Below are 16693 nucleotides of genomic sequence, written 5' to 3'. Positions count from 1 at the left end.
AGTTAAACAATTACGGAGCAATTTTGAGCTCTATGCCTCATAAGTTGCTGGTCCCCCATCCTGAAACAACTCAGGGAAGAGTAATGAATCAACATTCGAAAAAGAAACTCGGATAAACCGCTCGAGCAAATGCTTTGATGTTTATAATAGCAATATTAGGGGAAAGAGGGCTGTTTTGTTGACTGTCAAAGACTCACTGCTGTGCTGTTATTCTGTACTGTTACTGCACTGGAAGGTTTAATAGGAAACCCATAAATGTTATTATCCTCATATGAACAGGAGTGCAGTAAAGCGAGCGTCATAGTTCCACACTGTGCAGGGTGTTATCATGCAGGTGACTGATAACTGACTCGTCTTCCCACTGTGAATACAACAAACCAGCATTTAGAAAGCAAATGAGGAACGAGAGAGCAGGGCATGCGCTTGAGGTGACTCCATAGTGACGCACAAGACACCAGGGGTCTGGCCTGTTTGCTGGGATGGCAGCAGTTATCAGATTATTTCCGCCAGTTTGCAGACATGGGACTCTTGGGAGGAGCAGAGGGAAAATGGAGATAAAGTCTGTGGCTGGCAGTCAGGTGTTGATACTAAATGGATATTATACATAAAGCAACTTAGATGTGTGAATGTGTGTGTGCACCAAGACATAAAGGAAAGGGTCATAAGAAGAGATGGAAACCTACAAAACAGTTGAATGTAAATGAGAAAGGGGCCTGTTTGGAAAGCAGAAAAGTGCTATTTTTAATGTAGATTGTGGTCTGTGTGAGTGGTTGCTGTGCACCACAGGAGCCACTGGAATTAAACATAGATCGACCTAAAGCATAATCACATTTTAAAGGATAAGGCTGGTGTTACAAGACCAAAACCAACAGTATGTTAATCCATCTACTTTCTAACTTCCCTTAACCGTGACTCTCAAGCCCATTTGTCCCTACTGTAAACATAATAAATAAATAGTATCAGTTTTCAGAAAAGGATCAGCAATTTCCTAAAACAGCTGGGCACTGTAGTTTTAAAAATAAGGTTTTTTTAATCAAACGATGGAGGTCTTGGTCACAGGCGACAGTCTTTTGCATGAATATGAAACATGGCAGAGGCAGGTACTCTTGGTAACTCTTGGATAAAACCACAGATCTACATGACTGTTGATGGCAAAATTATTGTGGAAGATGAAGTGACTTCCTAGTCTTTAAAATGAAGGCTCTGAGCCAAGACAACATTACTTTACTGGCTGTGAACCACTTCGGGTCGGAGTGGATCGAAAGAGAAAGAAAGTTCTTTTTGAACTGCCCATCTCTTCTCAATGCTTTGTAGCACATATAGGGCCCCAAAAATACATAGATGACATAAATAGCTGTCTGAAATGACTTAATGAGGCTGGTGAAAACATCCCTGGCTCTGTATCCCGTCAGTTAGACGAACTTCCACCTGTGACTTTTAACAGCCTAGACGTTTCTTGCCTGCTTGAGAAAATTTATGTTTAAGCGTGGACATCTCTTCCATGAAGTGGGCCATATCTGTATAGACAAATGTTTGCAAGGATCTCTGTACGGTAACAGTGGATATAAACCAGCGCTTGTGTGTGATTGAGCAACCTGGTTTAAGCTGAGCGGATGCACCCATTGCAGGGTCATTTCATTGCTGGTTTTGGTCTTCTTGTGGGATTTGAGATTGAAAATAAGAAAAAATAGAATATCAATTATCCTTTAACTGTGTCATTATGAGATTACAAATCCTGATGTAGTCATTCGTCATCACTCCTTACATCCAGTACTTTGAATCATCTTCCCTTCCCTCTTGCTGTAAATGTCTTGCATGTTTACTCTTTTAATGTGAATCTTTTGCTTTAAAGAAATGACATAACAGTATTAATTCAAAGAGGAGGAGTTGGAAGAGTAGCTGCTACAGAAGGTTGTCTCATGAGAAAAGGCAGTGCAGGGTGTATACAGTGTAGATTCAGGGTTACAGAAGTGTGCAGTGAGGAAATGTTCATTAAGCTACTGTAAAAATGTTGGTAAACACCATTAATAGTGCATGAGAGCTGTGTTTGTTTCTATTTTGATCAGCCACACACTTCCTGGGAATATCATCACTCACTCTCTCTCTCTCTCTCTCTCTCTCTCACACACACACACACACAGAAAGAGAGAGAGAGAGAGAGAGAGAGAGAGAGGGACATTCAAACATGCACACATTGCCCATTGACAGTGATTTACCATCTTATCTACTTGGCACATTGCTTCATATTTATGATGCTGTCTTTTCACGTCTAAGAGCGTTTTCTCTTAAAAGCTCCCAGTGTTTACAAGCAGCTCGATATGATGTCACCACTTAAATGACCCAGAGGAAAATATCCCCTTGCAGCAAATCTCATTTTATGACATTAGTCATATCCTTTAATTAGTTCAGTGCCCTCAATGCTAAATGAGCAATTACTTCAGAACATTGTTGCATTTAGCAGGATTGCTGTGTCTGTTTGTCAAAAGTTCAGAGGCTTTTCATAGCTTTTCAGAGCCATAATTCACAGCCCCTACCTTGATTTTACTTTAATGCGACAGACTACACACACACACACATACACACACACACACACACACACACACACCTCCCCCCATATCAGATTATATGAGATGATTGTAAGGAAGAAAATACCGTAGCACTGCTTTTTAGGACTCTCCCAAAAGCTCATAGAGGTAGTGTAGGGTGAGCGGAGAGATTACGGCTCAGTGACTTCAGATTTTTCCCTGCTGCTGCTGCTGATTGCCAGTATTGTCTGGAAAGCATCCTGCGGGAAGCGTTCGACTCATGGATATTACACACAGACTTATTACCCTTGACAGAAGAAATGAGATGAAAAGAGAGAAATAATAGCGAAAGAGCTGCTACCTCAGGGTGGAATAACACACAGCCTGCAGGAAGGCTGGTTTCCCTCTGATTGGAGAAGATTGCGTAATTCTAGTTGTGTCCTTGTAGTGCGCCGGTCACCCGTCAGTCCTCCATCTGTGTGTAGTGTGTGTTTGAGTGTATGGTCTATTGTGTGTTGATGACTTGTATAGTATGAACTTGTGTTTATTTGTGCTCAGCTTATTCATGTCTTTTTTTAGCTCTTAGTTCCTGTGTGTTACTATTTCCAAGCTGCCTGCAATGATTCAATGGCCACAGTCACCACTCAGCTCGACTCTCATCTCTTTATTATCTATCTCACTATTATCTTTCTTAGCATTAGCTAATTGATGCTAGCTAATAAGTTGATGCATTTTCTTCATATCTACTGAAGAGACTAAACATTTCAGCATATGAAACGTGACATCTGTGCAGACCAAACTAAAATGTGGGCCCCATGCACCAAGGCTGAGTCCTTGCTGCGGCAGCCATGGGTGCTAGTCTGACCTGTGGCCCTTTGCTGCGTGTCATCCCCTTTCTGTCCCCTCCTTTCCTTTCAGCTGTCCTATCCAATAAAGGCAAAACCCGGAATAAATGTATATATTAAAAAAGAGACTAAAATGTTCCTCGAAGGACTAGATAAAGCAAACATAAATGCCATATTTACACCATTTCATGTTTGATTGGTGCTCTTTTAATTACTTAAGCTCAAAAGGGGGCCACCCTCCTATTTTGCTATCGTTCAATGGCACCAAACTGCAGAATTAAAACCACTAACTGTTTATCTCAAAGCTACAACTTCCAAATATTCGCAAAACAGTAGTGCATGGAAGTGCACATCCATTTGCAGAATTCCAATTAAAATCTACTCATTTTCGACCCCAGACTTATATCTTAAACCCTAAGAAATTACTTAATTGTTGCATTGATATTTTTGGAAACCTGGGATCAGCAGAACCAGCTGTAAACACAATAAGCTCATATTTTCAACTAGAAAGTTGGCATATTGTTAGTGAGAAGAAGTGAGCCTGCTGCTGGAGGTTGATGAGTGCGGAGACACTGAACCAAAAGATTAAAAGTGTGAGTCGTAAATCAAAAATAACGAGCTAAAAAGCAGCTGAGGCCGAGTGCGGAGTTGGGCTATAACTCTCTGTGGGTTCGTCACCACAAGAGCCCCCTTTCACGTTACACGTTGTCCATTGTTAATGTGAAAATATTGATTAGCACGGCTTTAAGAATTCATTTTACAAATGAAAAAGATACCTCTTTGCAAAATTGTACTTAACAGCTCTCTAATTTAAGTGCTGCCAACAGAGGGTAGTTTCCGTATTAAAAACTGGATCGACTACATCAGACTGTGAGCACATCGCTTTTTGATTTCTTTGTGTCTAATGAACAGCTCCTTCCAAGAGTGTCAATGATGAGGTGTGACTTCAATCAAGAAAATCTAATCTAATACAAGATGGTACACACCATTCTCACAACAGAAACAGAAACACAGAGGAGGGCAGCTGGGTGACGAAATGATTAATTGGATTGTTTAAGCCTCCTGCAAGCATAAACTTAGAGAAGTGCCCTTGAAGTAGATGTGAGACAGTGACTCCCTATCAGCTCCAAGAGGCACTGTTGTGTATCTGACCCTGACCTCTGACCTCTGCTTGAAGGAAGGCTGTCAATAAAGGATCAATACAGAAACACTCTCATTTTTGCATTGGTTCTAACACATCATTTAAAACAAGGGAAGAGGTTTTATGTGCTTACAGTGGGCTCTTCTTATTGATGGTCTGAATGCAAAAATAAACCTAGCGTCTGAATGTATTTCCTCTGGCAGTTTACTCATACTTGTGTTAGAACACATCATGAGGTTTGTGTGTTTCTTTCAGAGCGACACATGATGCAAACTTGGGTGCTTTTTCAGCCCTCTGAATTAGGGACAACAAGAGGATCTTCAACAGACTGTATCCTGAATGTGGGTGCCCAGCGAAAGGAAATATTCAGTTTGGATTTAGTTGAACACATTGTTCTCTCTGCAGAGCGCATCCCATTTCAACCAGACATGAAGTGCCTGGGATTAAGACTTTTTAATTACTAATAATTATCTGTGTGTGTCTGGCTGCTTCTGTGTGCATGCAGATCGGTGTTGTATACAACATGGCTTTGTTATTGTGTGTGCATGTGTTTGTGGTTCATCCGGTGTTCACATGCCTTCTCCCTCTAGTTTCCTAATTTAAACAGACATTTGCACGTGTACATGTATTTTTCTCACAGGAGTCGTGGTTGCACAGTCCGCCTTTATACCGCTGAAGCTGGCACAGGACTAACCCATTAAAGACTTGTGGCTAACTCAGACCATACTGTGGTCACCTGAGAGCCTAAACCGAGACTGTACCTCTGGAGGTTTACAGTCTATCTAGGCATAACAACACTCCTTCGAAAAAACACAGCTTAATATTTACACACAGTGAATAATATCCAGAATGTTTAAAGCAGCCATTTAGCCAAGGAAAGGCATTCTAACACATTCTAACACATCTTAACACACGTCACTACTCTGTTTCCCGCTTTCCATCTCACTATGTATCCCTCTATGATCACTCGCTCTGTATAGGCCTACATATGGTAGCCATCTGGCCTGGCAGAACAGAGCCGGAGCCCAGAGTGGGCCAGCACTACTGTGATCCATGTACAGTAACAACAAGATTAACCCTTTAGAGCCAGAATGGTGCACTAAAGGCAGTCTCTAGCTTATGCTTTCTGATCTTTAAGTGTGTTTTGATTGTGCTGTGTGTATGAGTTTCTGCTTTTCTTTCATTCTGTCACTCAGCCTGTCACATACTACAGTGGAGTCAGCCATTGCATTTCATTCATCCATGTACAGCTCAAGTGTACCTGTTTGTACAGTACATTCATGATTTGCTTGACCAAAGCTAGATGCTGCTGTCTTATCTGTCTTTGAAACCCAAAGCCAGTGCTCCTGCAGAGATGCAGTGTGTTTAGGGAAGTACACTTCACTGTGTGTCCCTCCAAAATAGATTTAAGTGCAGGGTAGGAGCCACATCGAGGTCAGCATTCCTGCCCCACTGCTCTAGTCAACCCTGAGACAAGTTAGAGTGGATCCAAACTACAGCTGTCTACCGTCTGATAGACAGACCCAGAGAAAAAAACTTAGTATAGCTTTAAAAAAAGCATTTAAAGGACCAGTGAGTATGATTTAGTGGCATCTAGTGGTGCAGCTGCAGACAGCAACTCCCTCGCTTCACCCTCCCCTTCCAAGAAGAAAGGACAAACTACAGTAGCCTCAAAACACGAAAAAAATGGGAATGGGCCTATCTAGAGCCAGTTTTTAGTTCCGCTCAGTCTTAGATAAAAAAAGCCAGACAATTCTTATCTTCAGGTGATTATACAGAAACAAACACACAGGTAGGCCTGTGCAGTTACTTTAAACAAGAGAAACAGCTAGCAAAAACCAAGGTATGAAGCAATTCACTGTGACAATAGGACAAAAAAATATTCCAGATATTCAATGCACATAGCTACTATAAGTCTTTGGAAAGCATCAACTTGTTCAAACAGAATGTGCAAATTGCATACAAAGTCAATGGAAAGATGCAGTTAGAGGCTTAATCTCCCAGTGCAAACTGACATGGAGAAGCGTCCGCCCAAGTTGAAAGCTTTTTAACTTCTTTTAAATTCTTGCTTTTCCCTGGGTTTTATAAATCTGTTTATTGGAAAGATACTGGAGGGAAATAACGGAAAGAACTGGAGTCTCTGTGTGTACTGAGATCAGTCAGAGGCTGAGCTGAACACAAACACCCAAACACACTGTTGGTACGTCTGTTGCTTACTTGCAAGCTATAGCTTACAGCTAGTATCTATACAGTAGATACATTGGCTGTTTGGGGCAAATCAACGCCAACGTCACTGTGGACAGATTTTCTTGACGGAGCAAGGCTAGCTGTTCCCAGTCTTTAAGCTAAACTAAACTAACTGGCTGCTGTAGCTTATTTACTGTACTGACACGAACAGTAGAAACAGTAAGAGTAAAATCAAGAAAAAACAAAGATGACGGAGTCTCGTGAAGTTGAATTAGTGGTAATATTTTGGCTTGAGGGTTTTGTTATGGAAGGTTTTTCCTGCAGTGAATGTGGAATATGTGTTTGCCCATGCACTGGATCTCTTCTGTGCCCCTGCCTATCACAGAATATGACTAAGGTGCATTCAGTGACATCTTAATGGGAACTCCTATACTCATTACTTCTCCTCCAGTGACAGTGTCAAGCCTGGAGCATCATTCAGCCTCTTCTCCTCCTCTGCGACACTGAATAGCTGCCATATGGCAAACCGGACTGGTCCACTTAAAGAGTGACAGGTGCCCATTATCATCTCTTGCGACTATACATCCTAAAACAATAATAATAATTTACATTATAATTATAGCTAGTAAACAACTTAAATAATCTTTTGCAGTCATACTGTAGTTTTAAACCTGAAAACTTTAAATTTCCAGGGAGATTTCTAGTACAGTGACAATCAGGAGGAAGATAGTGACAAGAGCTCTCATCACGCAAGCACACTCAGAGAGAGAGAGAGAGAGAGAGAGAGAGAGAGAGGGAGCAGCTACAGTCGGTGGCATGTAAGAGCTCCATCAGTTCCTCCCTTAGGGTAGACAGTGCCTTGCATTAGGACGCAGAGAGCCAGTGAGTCACCTTGCCTCAGTCCATCCTGAGAGCATTCAGCACTTCACTGTCAGCTGGTCCTGTTATTCCCCTGAACCAAGGTTAAGGAGCTGGACAGTTAAAGCTCAAGTGTAACAGTAAGGTGTTTTTATTTATGTTTTTATAGAAGAGCAATAAGTCCTAGATCTACTCAACAACAGAAAATCAAATCAGTTCACATACACAAAGACGTTTAAATAAATAAGATACAGAGAGGATGAGGATCAGGGTTTCAGTGAAAGAGACTTCCCAACTGTGGGTACTTCTACAGTTACCAATACCATGCTTAAATACAAAGCTAGAAGTAACTGGTAAATGGTTGAAATTAGCTTAATGTAATGGTTAACAGTTATAGTTCAAAGTATTTAAAAGGTGAAAACAGTTGATAAATCATTCAAGTTGTTAAAAGCAATGAATAAATAGTTGACATTTTGCATTCTTAAGCTAAACATATTAGAAAATTTCATGAATTAATTCATTAATTAATTGATAAACAGTTGAAATAGCTAAAAGCCTTTGTAAAAAATGATGAAAAAGCTCAAAGTAATGAACATAAATACTGAAATGTGCAGTTTCTACCACTCCAAGTGGCAGTGCAAATGTAAACTTCACAGTTCCACTGTATTAAAAGAAATATATTTAATCATTTTTAAAACAGTTCAAATGAACACAGAATGACATGACAGTGGTGTCGATGAAGGGGTACTATAGTTCATCTGACAGGGCTTTGGAGGTACATTAGAGAAAAAGACTGGGAACCACTGCTATAGCTCATTATGAAAATTATAGCGCCTGCTGTGCAATATTCAGTGGACTCACACCTGGGGGCCTTTATTCTGTGCACATCAAAAGAGGTGGGTCATGAGTCTTGTGGTCATGCTCTGAGTGGGCTATTTACTTTGGAATATAATTGTTTGAGAAGAAAGTGGGAGTGAGAAAGGTGCCAGGCTAGCCCTCCTGCTGCTTTAAATGGTTTAAGATGAATTTCCTGCAGTTTGCGCAACTGCTTGCCAAAGAGGGCACATTGTGAGCAATAAAAGCAATAAAGGAGGTGTTTCAGAGTAATCCCTGCAAGCAAGATTCTGCAGAAACAGAAAGAAGGTTTCCTTTCTTCATAATTGATCTTGTTGGCTTGTCTGGAGCTTTGGCTGAAAACTGCATCAGTACAGGACACCTGACACTGGTGCAGCAGATGGTGGTGTCTCCTGGTCTTTGTTCCAGAGTTGTGCAGGTTGTCAGTGGCTCTCTTACCTGACCTGAAATAAAATGTAGATGAGACGGTTCCACGGCTGCTGCTCTGTAGGTTTATTAGCTAAATAGCTGTGACTTATTACCATGGAATCTGCTTCCAGATGTTTCTGCCACACAGTTTTTATTACTTAAATGCTGCATGGTGAATAGCAATAGAGTAGAGTAGCTTATAATCAGAAGCATGCCTCTTAAATTCAGCACATTGAAGAACTGTGGATTTAGTTGCTGTAGGTCTAAAGGAAATATTAGAGTGTTTATTCTAATTAACCACATTTTCTCTATCGTTAGCGACTGTAAGAACATTATTGGCGAAGGGAAGAGGGCTAAAAATGATGTTTCACTTTTTTAACCCTTCCCTTGACTAAGAAACATTTTAACACCCAGCCCAAAATATCTCAAAGTAATACACAATTGAATTGGTACAATTAAAATACTCCAATTGAATGGTCCAGTGTGTAACATTTAGGAGGTTCATAAATTGACTATGTTTTCATTAGTGTGTAATCACTTCAAAATAAGAGTCGTTATGTTTTTATATCTACAGTCGTTGCGGATCACATTCCATGGAGTCCGCCACGTTGAACCGCCATGTTTCTACAGTAGCCCAGAGCGGACGAACCAAACACCGGCTTAAGATATGGCTGTTCATTTTTTTCCCTGTGCGTTTCAGGGCCACCATAGTTTCTCCTTCACACTTGGAAGCAGAGGGTGAAGCGAGGGAGTTGCAATCTGCAACTATACTGCTAGATGCCACTAAATCCTACACAATTAACCTTTAAACATCAAAGTCTGTTTACAGGTCTTGGCGAGTACTACTGCATATGTGAAGGAAAAAAAAGTATTTTGTCTTTTGTGGCTCCAGAGGGATCTACACAAAATCAAAAAAATTGGCTCAAGTGATGTCACCACATTAGCCGCTACAAGCACAACACACCTGATCTCCTACAAAACTGTTGAGGGTCAAGTTGTGTTATGGGTAATGTAGGGATCAGGTTTTGACAAGGAAGAAGAATAAGTGTAATAAAAAAGGCAATATCTGCTTCTGCTGGATCGATTTTGATTTATTTTTTTACCGTCCATCATAAGTCTGATAATGTTTTTGAGTGCAATGCTAAATACTTATACGGATTAAGCAAAATGTATTTATGAACCAAGACCACTTCCCAAAACAATTCAGACAACACTGAAAAGAAAGACAACTCCCCAACTTTTTTACAGTCCCCTTGCATGTTTTACTGTCTCAATGGAGAAAAGTGAAATAAACAGCAAATGTCTGCTCCTGAATGAAGACTGTCTCCTTCACTGCAGGCAGCATGTGCATTAAATTAACAGCATATTATGAGACAGGAGCCATTAAAGCCAAAGCTACTTTTTTTCACACTGATTAAAGGGCTAAGTAGAGAGTGACTGCTTTCAGCCGTTTCATAAGTTGACATCCTGCAAACACTAAGAAGGGTGCAGCACGAAGCTGCAGAGGGATGAGAAACTGTCGGCAAAGCAAAATGGAGTGCAGTCTGCCTCGTCACCCTCTGAGTCAGGAAGACTAACTAACACACAGAGGTGTGAATAATGAAAACACATCTGAAATTTACACATTATTACCTTTGGGAGAAGTCTCTGACAGGTGCAACTAGGAGGCCTAATTACTACCCTACATTATTTTCTCATTCAGATACTCACTATTCAAATAATTACACATTTATATGACAAATATAAAAAGAGGAAATAATTTGATATTACTGACATTTAAAAGGGTTCATGTTTTTTATTGCACTTTTTAGTCATTGACTTAATCAGATACACTATTCAAATGTTCACTTTTCAAAGTCTTCTTGTGCGCTACCATGACATTGATGTAATGCCCCGCTCTCTCTGCCTTTCTCTTTCAGGTGTGCTCAGTCTGCCCGAGGGTCTGACTCTTCACAGGGACCAGCAGCAGCAACAGCAGCAGCAGCAGCGAGCGGGGAAGAGCGGAGAGGGAAACGCCTACAGTCAGTCTGACCTGCGCTCCGTTGAACAGTGTTTACTGGCTACAAGAGTGGGCAGTATCTCCGAACTCAGTGAGTCGTCTGTGTGTGTTGGTATGATTGGAAAAGCCTGGGTGGGGAAGTGAAAGCCAAAGTTGACACCTCCTTTAATATGCTCTGTAGTCAGTGGTCAGAGTCAGGTGATGATAATTTAGACAATGTTGTGCTTTCAAGACCCATTCCTGTGCAGAGGCCTATAGAAAAATGGTTTCTCAAGTTTGGTGCAGAATACTTTGACTTGTCTGTACAAAGGCCTGACCTCAAACTCATCCAACACCCTTGGGGAAGAATTGGAGTTGCAACTGCTAGCCAGGCTATATCACCCAATACCAGTAACTGACCTCACTAATAGGCTTTTTTCATAGGAGGAACTACACTAGGTGTAACTAATAACATTAACAAGTCTCCATTCTATTCAAGTGTTCCAGTAAGTAATGACAGTGTGACAGTGAGCGCTTTAGGTCAGGAAGTCTACCTTTGAAAAAATACATCAAAAAGTCTGTGTGTGTATCAGGGTTTGATAAATATAGCTGAAAGCTAGTAGTCGTGGTTTTTAGCTGAAATTGCAGACACCTGTTATTTTTGGCTGATATTCAAGAGTTTTAAATTTGACCATTTTCATGCCAAAGGAATATGCCATGTTCAGTACTTAGTGGTTCCCCCAGAATTCTGTTCTTTGCTGAAAATCCTTCTGATATACCATCTGATACAAAAGCTGAAATTATTTTTGGTGTTTTAGCAGCTCTCTTGGGCAGAGAGACCCACCACACTTACTCAGTGGTAGAGAGTGCTTTTTATCGCAGTTTGCGGCATCGCTCTTGGGATGGCAGTGTCAGTATGTCGGTCAGCCTGCTGGTCCACCACTTTGGCCCAAATGAGAATTATCTCAACAGCTATTGCGATGAAATATTCATGGTTCAGAATAAAAATCCTAATGACTTTAGTTATCCTCTAACTTTTCCTTTAGGTCTACCAACAGTTCAGAGTTTAACATCTAGATGGATTGGGACAACACTTTGTACAGATGTTCTTGGTTCCCAGAGGATGAATCCTAATGACAGAGGTGATCCCCTGACTTTTGTTCAACTTATAAAGGATGGATTTTGCATCTACTCTTCCTCCCACTGTACAAAAATTAAAACAAAATATCGGATCACCTCTTTCGCTGGTGACGTCATTCGGAGCCAGAGTCTGCGCAGTGGCGATGGGGTTGGTGGATCGGTATCGAGATCCCGCCCAGCCAACTCAATCACAAGCAGGGCTCAGCTGCCAATCACGATGCAAAGCACCCTTTTTAAAGCTTCAAATAATTAAAACCGAACTTGGCAGAAAAATCAATGCTTGAATATACATTAAAACCGAACTTGGCAGAAAAATCAATGCTTGAATATACATCAGCCTCATAATGAAAATGACAGAAACAATCTTTGGGAAAATGTATTTGACATGTACTTTGTTTTTGGTTTTGGTTTGGCCCATATTGCATCTGCTAACATTGAGCAGGAGGCTTTATGACCTTTACCTGGAGAAGTGAACTGTCATGTCGTCCATCTTTATATATGTTGATGCGCTAGTGACATAGGTTGTGAGAAATGTCTCAACAAGTATGAACTGACATTTGGTACATACATTTATGTCGCCCTCAGGATGAATTGTAATGACTTTGGTCTGGCCTAAATTTCTAATTGTCCAATATTCGGTTTTCTAATCCAATACCTGCTAAACTAATGGCATTCGTGTGAGCCTCAGCTGTGCATAGTGCTAAGTAGCATTATGTTAGCATGCAAACATGCTTAGCTTAGATTGTAAACATGCTAACCCTTGCATTTAGCACAAAGGACCGCTGCAACCTCACAGAGCCACAAGCATTGAGGTAGACTCTGTAATGAATTTACCGTTACAAGACATTTTGATTGCAGGTTTTATTCGGGTTTTTAAGGTGTGCAGCTGTGGTCAGCTAGAAGTCTCCTTCATATTTGTGTTGGATTACATTATTAGCTGATATGATAATGTCATGTTTATTAAGGCACAAACACTGTCCCATGCTATCTTTAAATCACTGTATCATAATTGTGCTATGTGTGTGTGTATGTGGGTTTATAAGTGAATGTGAAGCTGCGGGAGTTGCACTGGGAAAGAGAACAATTCTAATGAACTTCAGCCATTCATTAAAAAATGATTTTAGCTTATAAGTTTGACAAGCCTTCCAAAAGTTAATTGCATGTCGTTCCACTCCCAATGTACTCATTATTCAAAGAATAATGGGCATCTGAATGCTTTCAGAATACGTTTATACAGCACAAAGTCATTCACATAAGCCTCAGGAGTCTGCTGTCTTTATATAATAATAATAATAATAATAATAATAATAATAATAATAATAATAATAATAAAAGGTTTTCTACTTAGGGTACTGATGATGTTTTACGCGCTTGTCCTCACTCACAAAAAAAGTTATAACACGCAACCAAAGTTGGACAAAGTATTTTCTGTTTTGAAAGAAACCTTCTAACAAACTTTCATAAGGCCCTACAAATAAACAAATCTGCACTGGCAAGCACTGCAAACCACTGAGAACACAACTTCATGTTTTCCCATTTGATGTAATCAGTTATAATCACAGAATCAAGATGCTCATTGGAAGTGATGAACAGTTTTGTTTCTCAATTGCATGCCACTCTGCAGCTCTTTCCAGAAAACACATCTGAGCGTGCAGTGTCCTCTGACAGAAGAGTAACAAGTTCAGTCACATAAGTATGGATTATTTATTAATGTGCATGACAATATTAAAAAATCCTGAAGCCAAATAATGGGGAAGGGGTCAGTTTCTGTTGTCATGGCATCAGTATGTTTAACATTTATCATCAGAACAAACAGTGAGCCAATTCTCCTCACTGTATGTTTTCTCAGGACCGAGGTGGGAGGGGTGGGGAGGCAGATCACCAGTCCTCTGTCCATGTTGTATTGATGAGGTCAAGCAAGGACTCATTCTGTTATGTTGACACTGCAAACACTCTGAGACAACAGAGCAGCCGATGGATAATAGCAGAGCTTAGTCCAGTGGTAATGTTATCAGCTCTGGAGAGGGATTCTGTAAATAACTATAGGATTTGCAAACAGACACACAGCTCAAGCTAGATAAAAAAAAAAAAAAATAATTGAGAAAAGCAGAATAGCCGGCAATGATTGCACTATCAGGCTGTCACATTGAAAGAGAGGAAGCTGGGAAACAGAAAAAGAATAAAAGATGGGACAGGTAGAGAGAAAGACAGATGAGAGTTTTTTAAAAATAAATTCCATGGAATAAAATAACATTGGCTGCTCCAGCAGTAAAATTTGCATCCTATGCAGGGACATTTTTTTACAGTGGCATTTAGACTCAATTTTAGAGGTTTGCCACTGATTTACCTCTTTGTATTTCCTCATTTTCTCCTCTGCCAAAATGCCATATTAGCATATTTAAAATGACAGACCCACAAATACAGCAATTACTAGGACTCTTGGTGTGTCATCATCACTCATGATTCACACAAAATCTTGCTTCATATATTTCCCACACAGTGTTGCCGATGCATGGGGTGTGCAAAATAGGTGTAGGCATTCTCCATATATATGTTAATCTATACTGCTGAAACTGACCAAGCTGCAGTATTGGACGACTTGGGAGTGAGACCGGGTTGAGTTCTCTGTTGGCCTCAAATCACACAACCACACCAGCAGCATCATGCACTCAACCTACCTCTCTTACTTTGAAGAAACAGTCACCGTCAACATTTGGGAATATATACTCCGAAGAGTTAGCTGAGAAGATTTATATTGATCTCCTGCCTGTATGCTAAATATGAAGCTACAGCCTGGGGATGGTTAAAACAGAAAGCTTTAAGTCAACAACAGACACTTGTGGCTCGATGTTATACTTGACTTCTTTGTCACGTACACAAATTGTATTACCTGCAACTATATTTGGCGCTACAATAATAATGCCGGTATCAATAATTCATGTTTAGCCTTACATCCCCTAGTAGGTACTTTGCCATATTAGTTATTAATGCTGATATAAAAAAAACATCATTATTCATTGTCGTTGGAAATGGAGCTCAAAACACATTTTGCAACAGCAAGGAAAAGACTTTTGGAGAAATCGTTCCAGAAATCTTTTCATCTTTTGCTTTATTTTCTGGTCTAGTGTGATGGAATCAGGTGTGAATGTTTCAGCTGAGAACTAACAGAAGATGCTGCTAATGGCTGTCAGTACTCTCAGTAGTGCCTTTCAAATATCATTTTGTTGTGGGAGCAGTCAGAGTGTATAGATGTTTTGTTTTTCTCTGCTCTGAAGACAGTGCTTACTTTTAATACCAAAGTGGGGTCATTTATCGGATGAAAGTAGCAAAATCTTGTGGCCGTTACAGTAGTTCCACACAAATCAGTGTCTTTTGAGGAAGTACTGTCAGCTACAGGGGGTCAAATGTTTTCCCCAGGGTGGCAAAGTCATGATACTCTACCTCTGATTGGCTAATACTCTTTGCCTTCAGTGGTTTGGTAGATTAGGTTTAGGAGTAAGATTCATTAGAACTGGGACAAGAATATAAGGGTAAGGCAGTCAGAGGCAGAGTATGTAAATATTGACAGCTGTACACATGCATTTATTATGATTACATTACTTATGGCCAAAAAGCCAAACATCAAGCAAGTGCAACACACAAGACAAAGCAAACCAGCTAATATTACTTTCTAATCCAACAGCAAGAAGGCCAACTTGCCGTCTGTCTGCAGCCTTTTATTTCACAAAGCTCTCAACAACAACTAAAACACAGTCCCACATCACCCTCATGGGTCTCTTTGCCTCTGCCAGTGTCCACAGTAGCTGCTGAGCCCGGCTATATTGCCCTCTCAGCAGGCGCTGCTCTCTGGCAGTGACTCCTTTCTGTAAGTCAGCCTCAAGTGGCCTGTTGAGGTTCTGTAGTTGTTGATACTTCCTTGTTGGCTTAATTTGCAAGCCATGAGCCTTGCAGCTTGGTGCTAAGCTAACTAGCTATCAGCAGTTACATTTTGCAGCAGTTACTTTACTGTCCATCAGAAAACTGTAAATCAACAAGAGCAAAGGCGGAGCCGCCTGAGGAAATTAGAGGAAAAACCAGAAAACCTTTTTCTCCATAGGTGGTGGGTGTCTACTGCTGTAAAGCGTTACATGCTCGTCCCGACCCAGAGACTAGAGTTACACAGTGCGAGAACAGGTATAGCCTACGGGTAGCAGAATGGGGAGGACAGAGGCACCATTCACCCTATAACAAGTCAGTGTAGCATCAAAAGTGCTAGTGAGTGAAGCTGTTATGTTAAGGTAGATAAATGACATAATGTTGCAGAGGTTACAACATGAAATTCACCAAAGTTAGAGGGGTTTCACATGACAAAAGCAATGTGCAGATCAGTGGTGGCAAATTAGTGTCATTTTTCAATGTGATTTTTTTTGCTTTGATTCAACAGTAGTAGCCTTTTCTTTAACAGTATGCTGGTGAAGAGTGAAGTATACACACATGTAATTAATGTAACAACAATGTACATCACATCCTCACTCCTCTGAGAACACACGTCCTCCTCTAATAAAGACTCCAGAGACCTCTGACAGTAAGAGAGTCGTCACGTGATGCTACTTTGTGTGCCATCTTTTGCAAATTAACCTGTCCTTATTCTTGAGCTCACAGACACTTTACTGCAGGGACGCTGTGTGCTTGTTCTTATCACAGATTATAATGTATGACTCCTCAGTGAAAGTTAAAGTTGAGATGGGTAATGATGAGGAAAGACCTTCTTCATGAC

General features: G+C 40.5%; 1 protein-coding gene across 2 annotated transcripts in view; it reads left to right on the top strand.

The window, feature by feature from the left end:
• btbd11b (BTB (POZ) domain containing 11b) overlaps positions 1 to 16693 on the top strand; it is a 69097-nt gene that overhangs the window by 33438 nt on the left and 18966 nt on the right. For both annotated transcript variants that reach the window (XM_051382239.1, XM_051382238.1), the window contains exon 2: positions 10739 to 10909. In XM_051382239.1, coding sequence (XP_051238199.1) covers positions 10739 to 10909 — 171 coding nt within the window. The remainder of the gene's footprint in view (positions 1 to 10738; positions 10910 to 16693) is intronic.

This window comes from Dicentrarchus labrax, unplaced genomic scaffold (genome assembly GCF_905237075.1).
Source record: "Dicentrarchus labrax unplaced genomic scaffold, dlabrax2021, whole genome shotgun sequence".
Lineage (NCBI taxonomy): Eukaryota > Metazoa > Chordata > Actinopteri > Moronidae > Dicentrarchus > Dicentrarchus labrax.
This window is presented reverse-complemented; position numbering and strand designations above follow the sequence as displayed.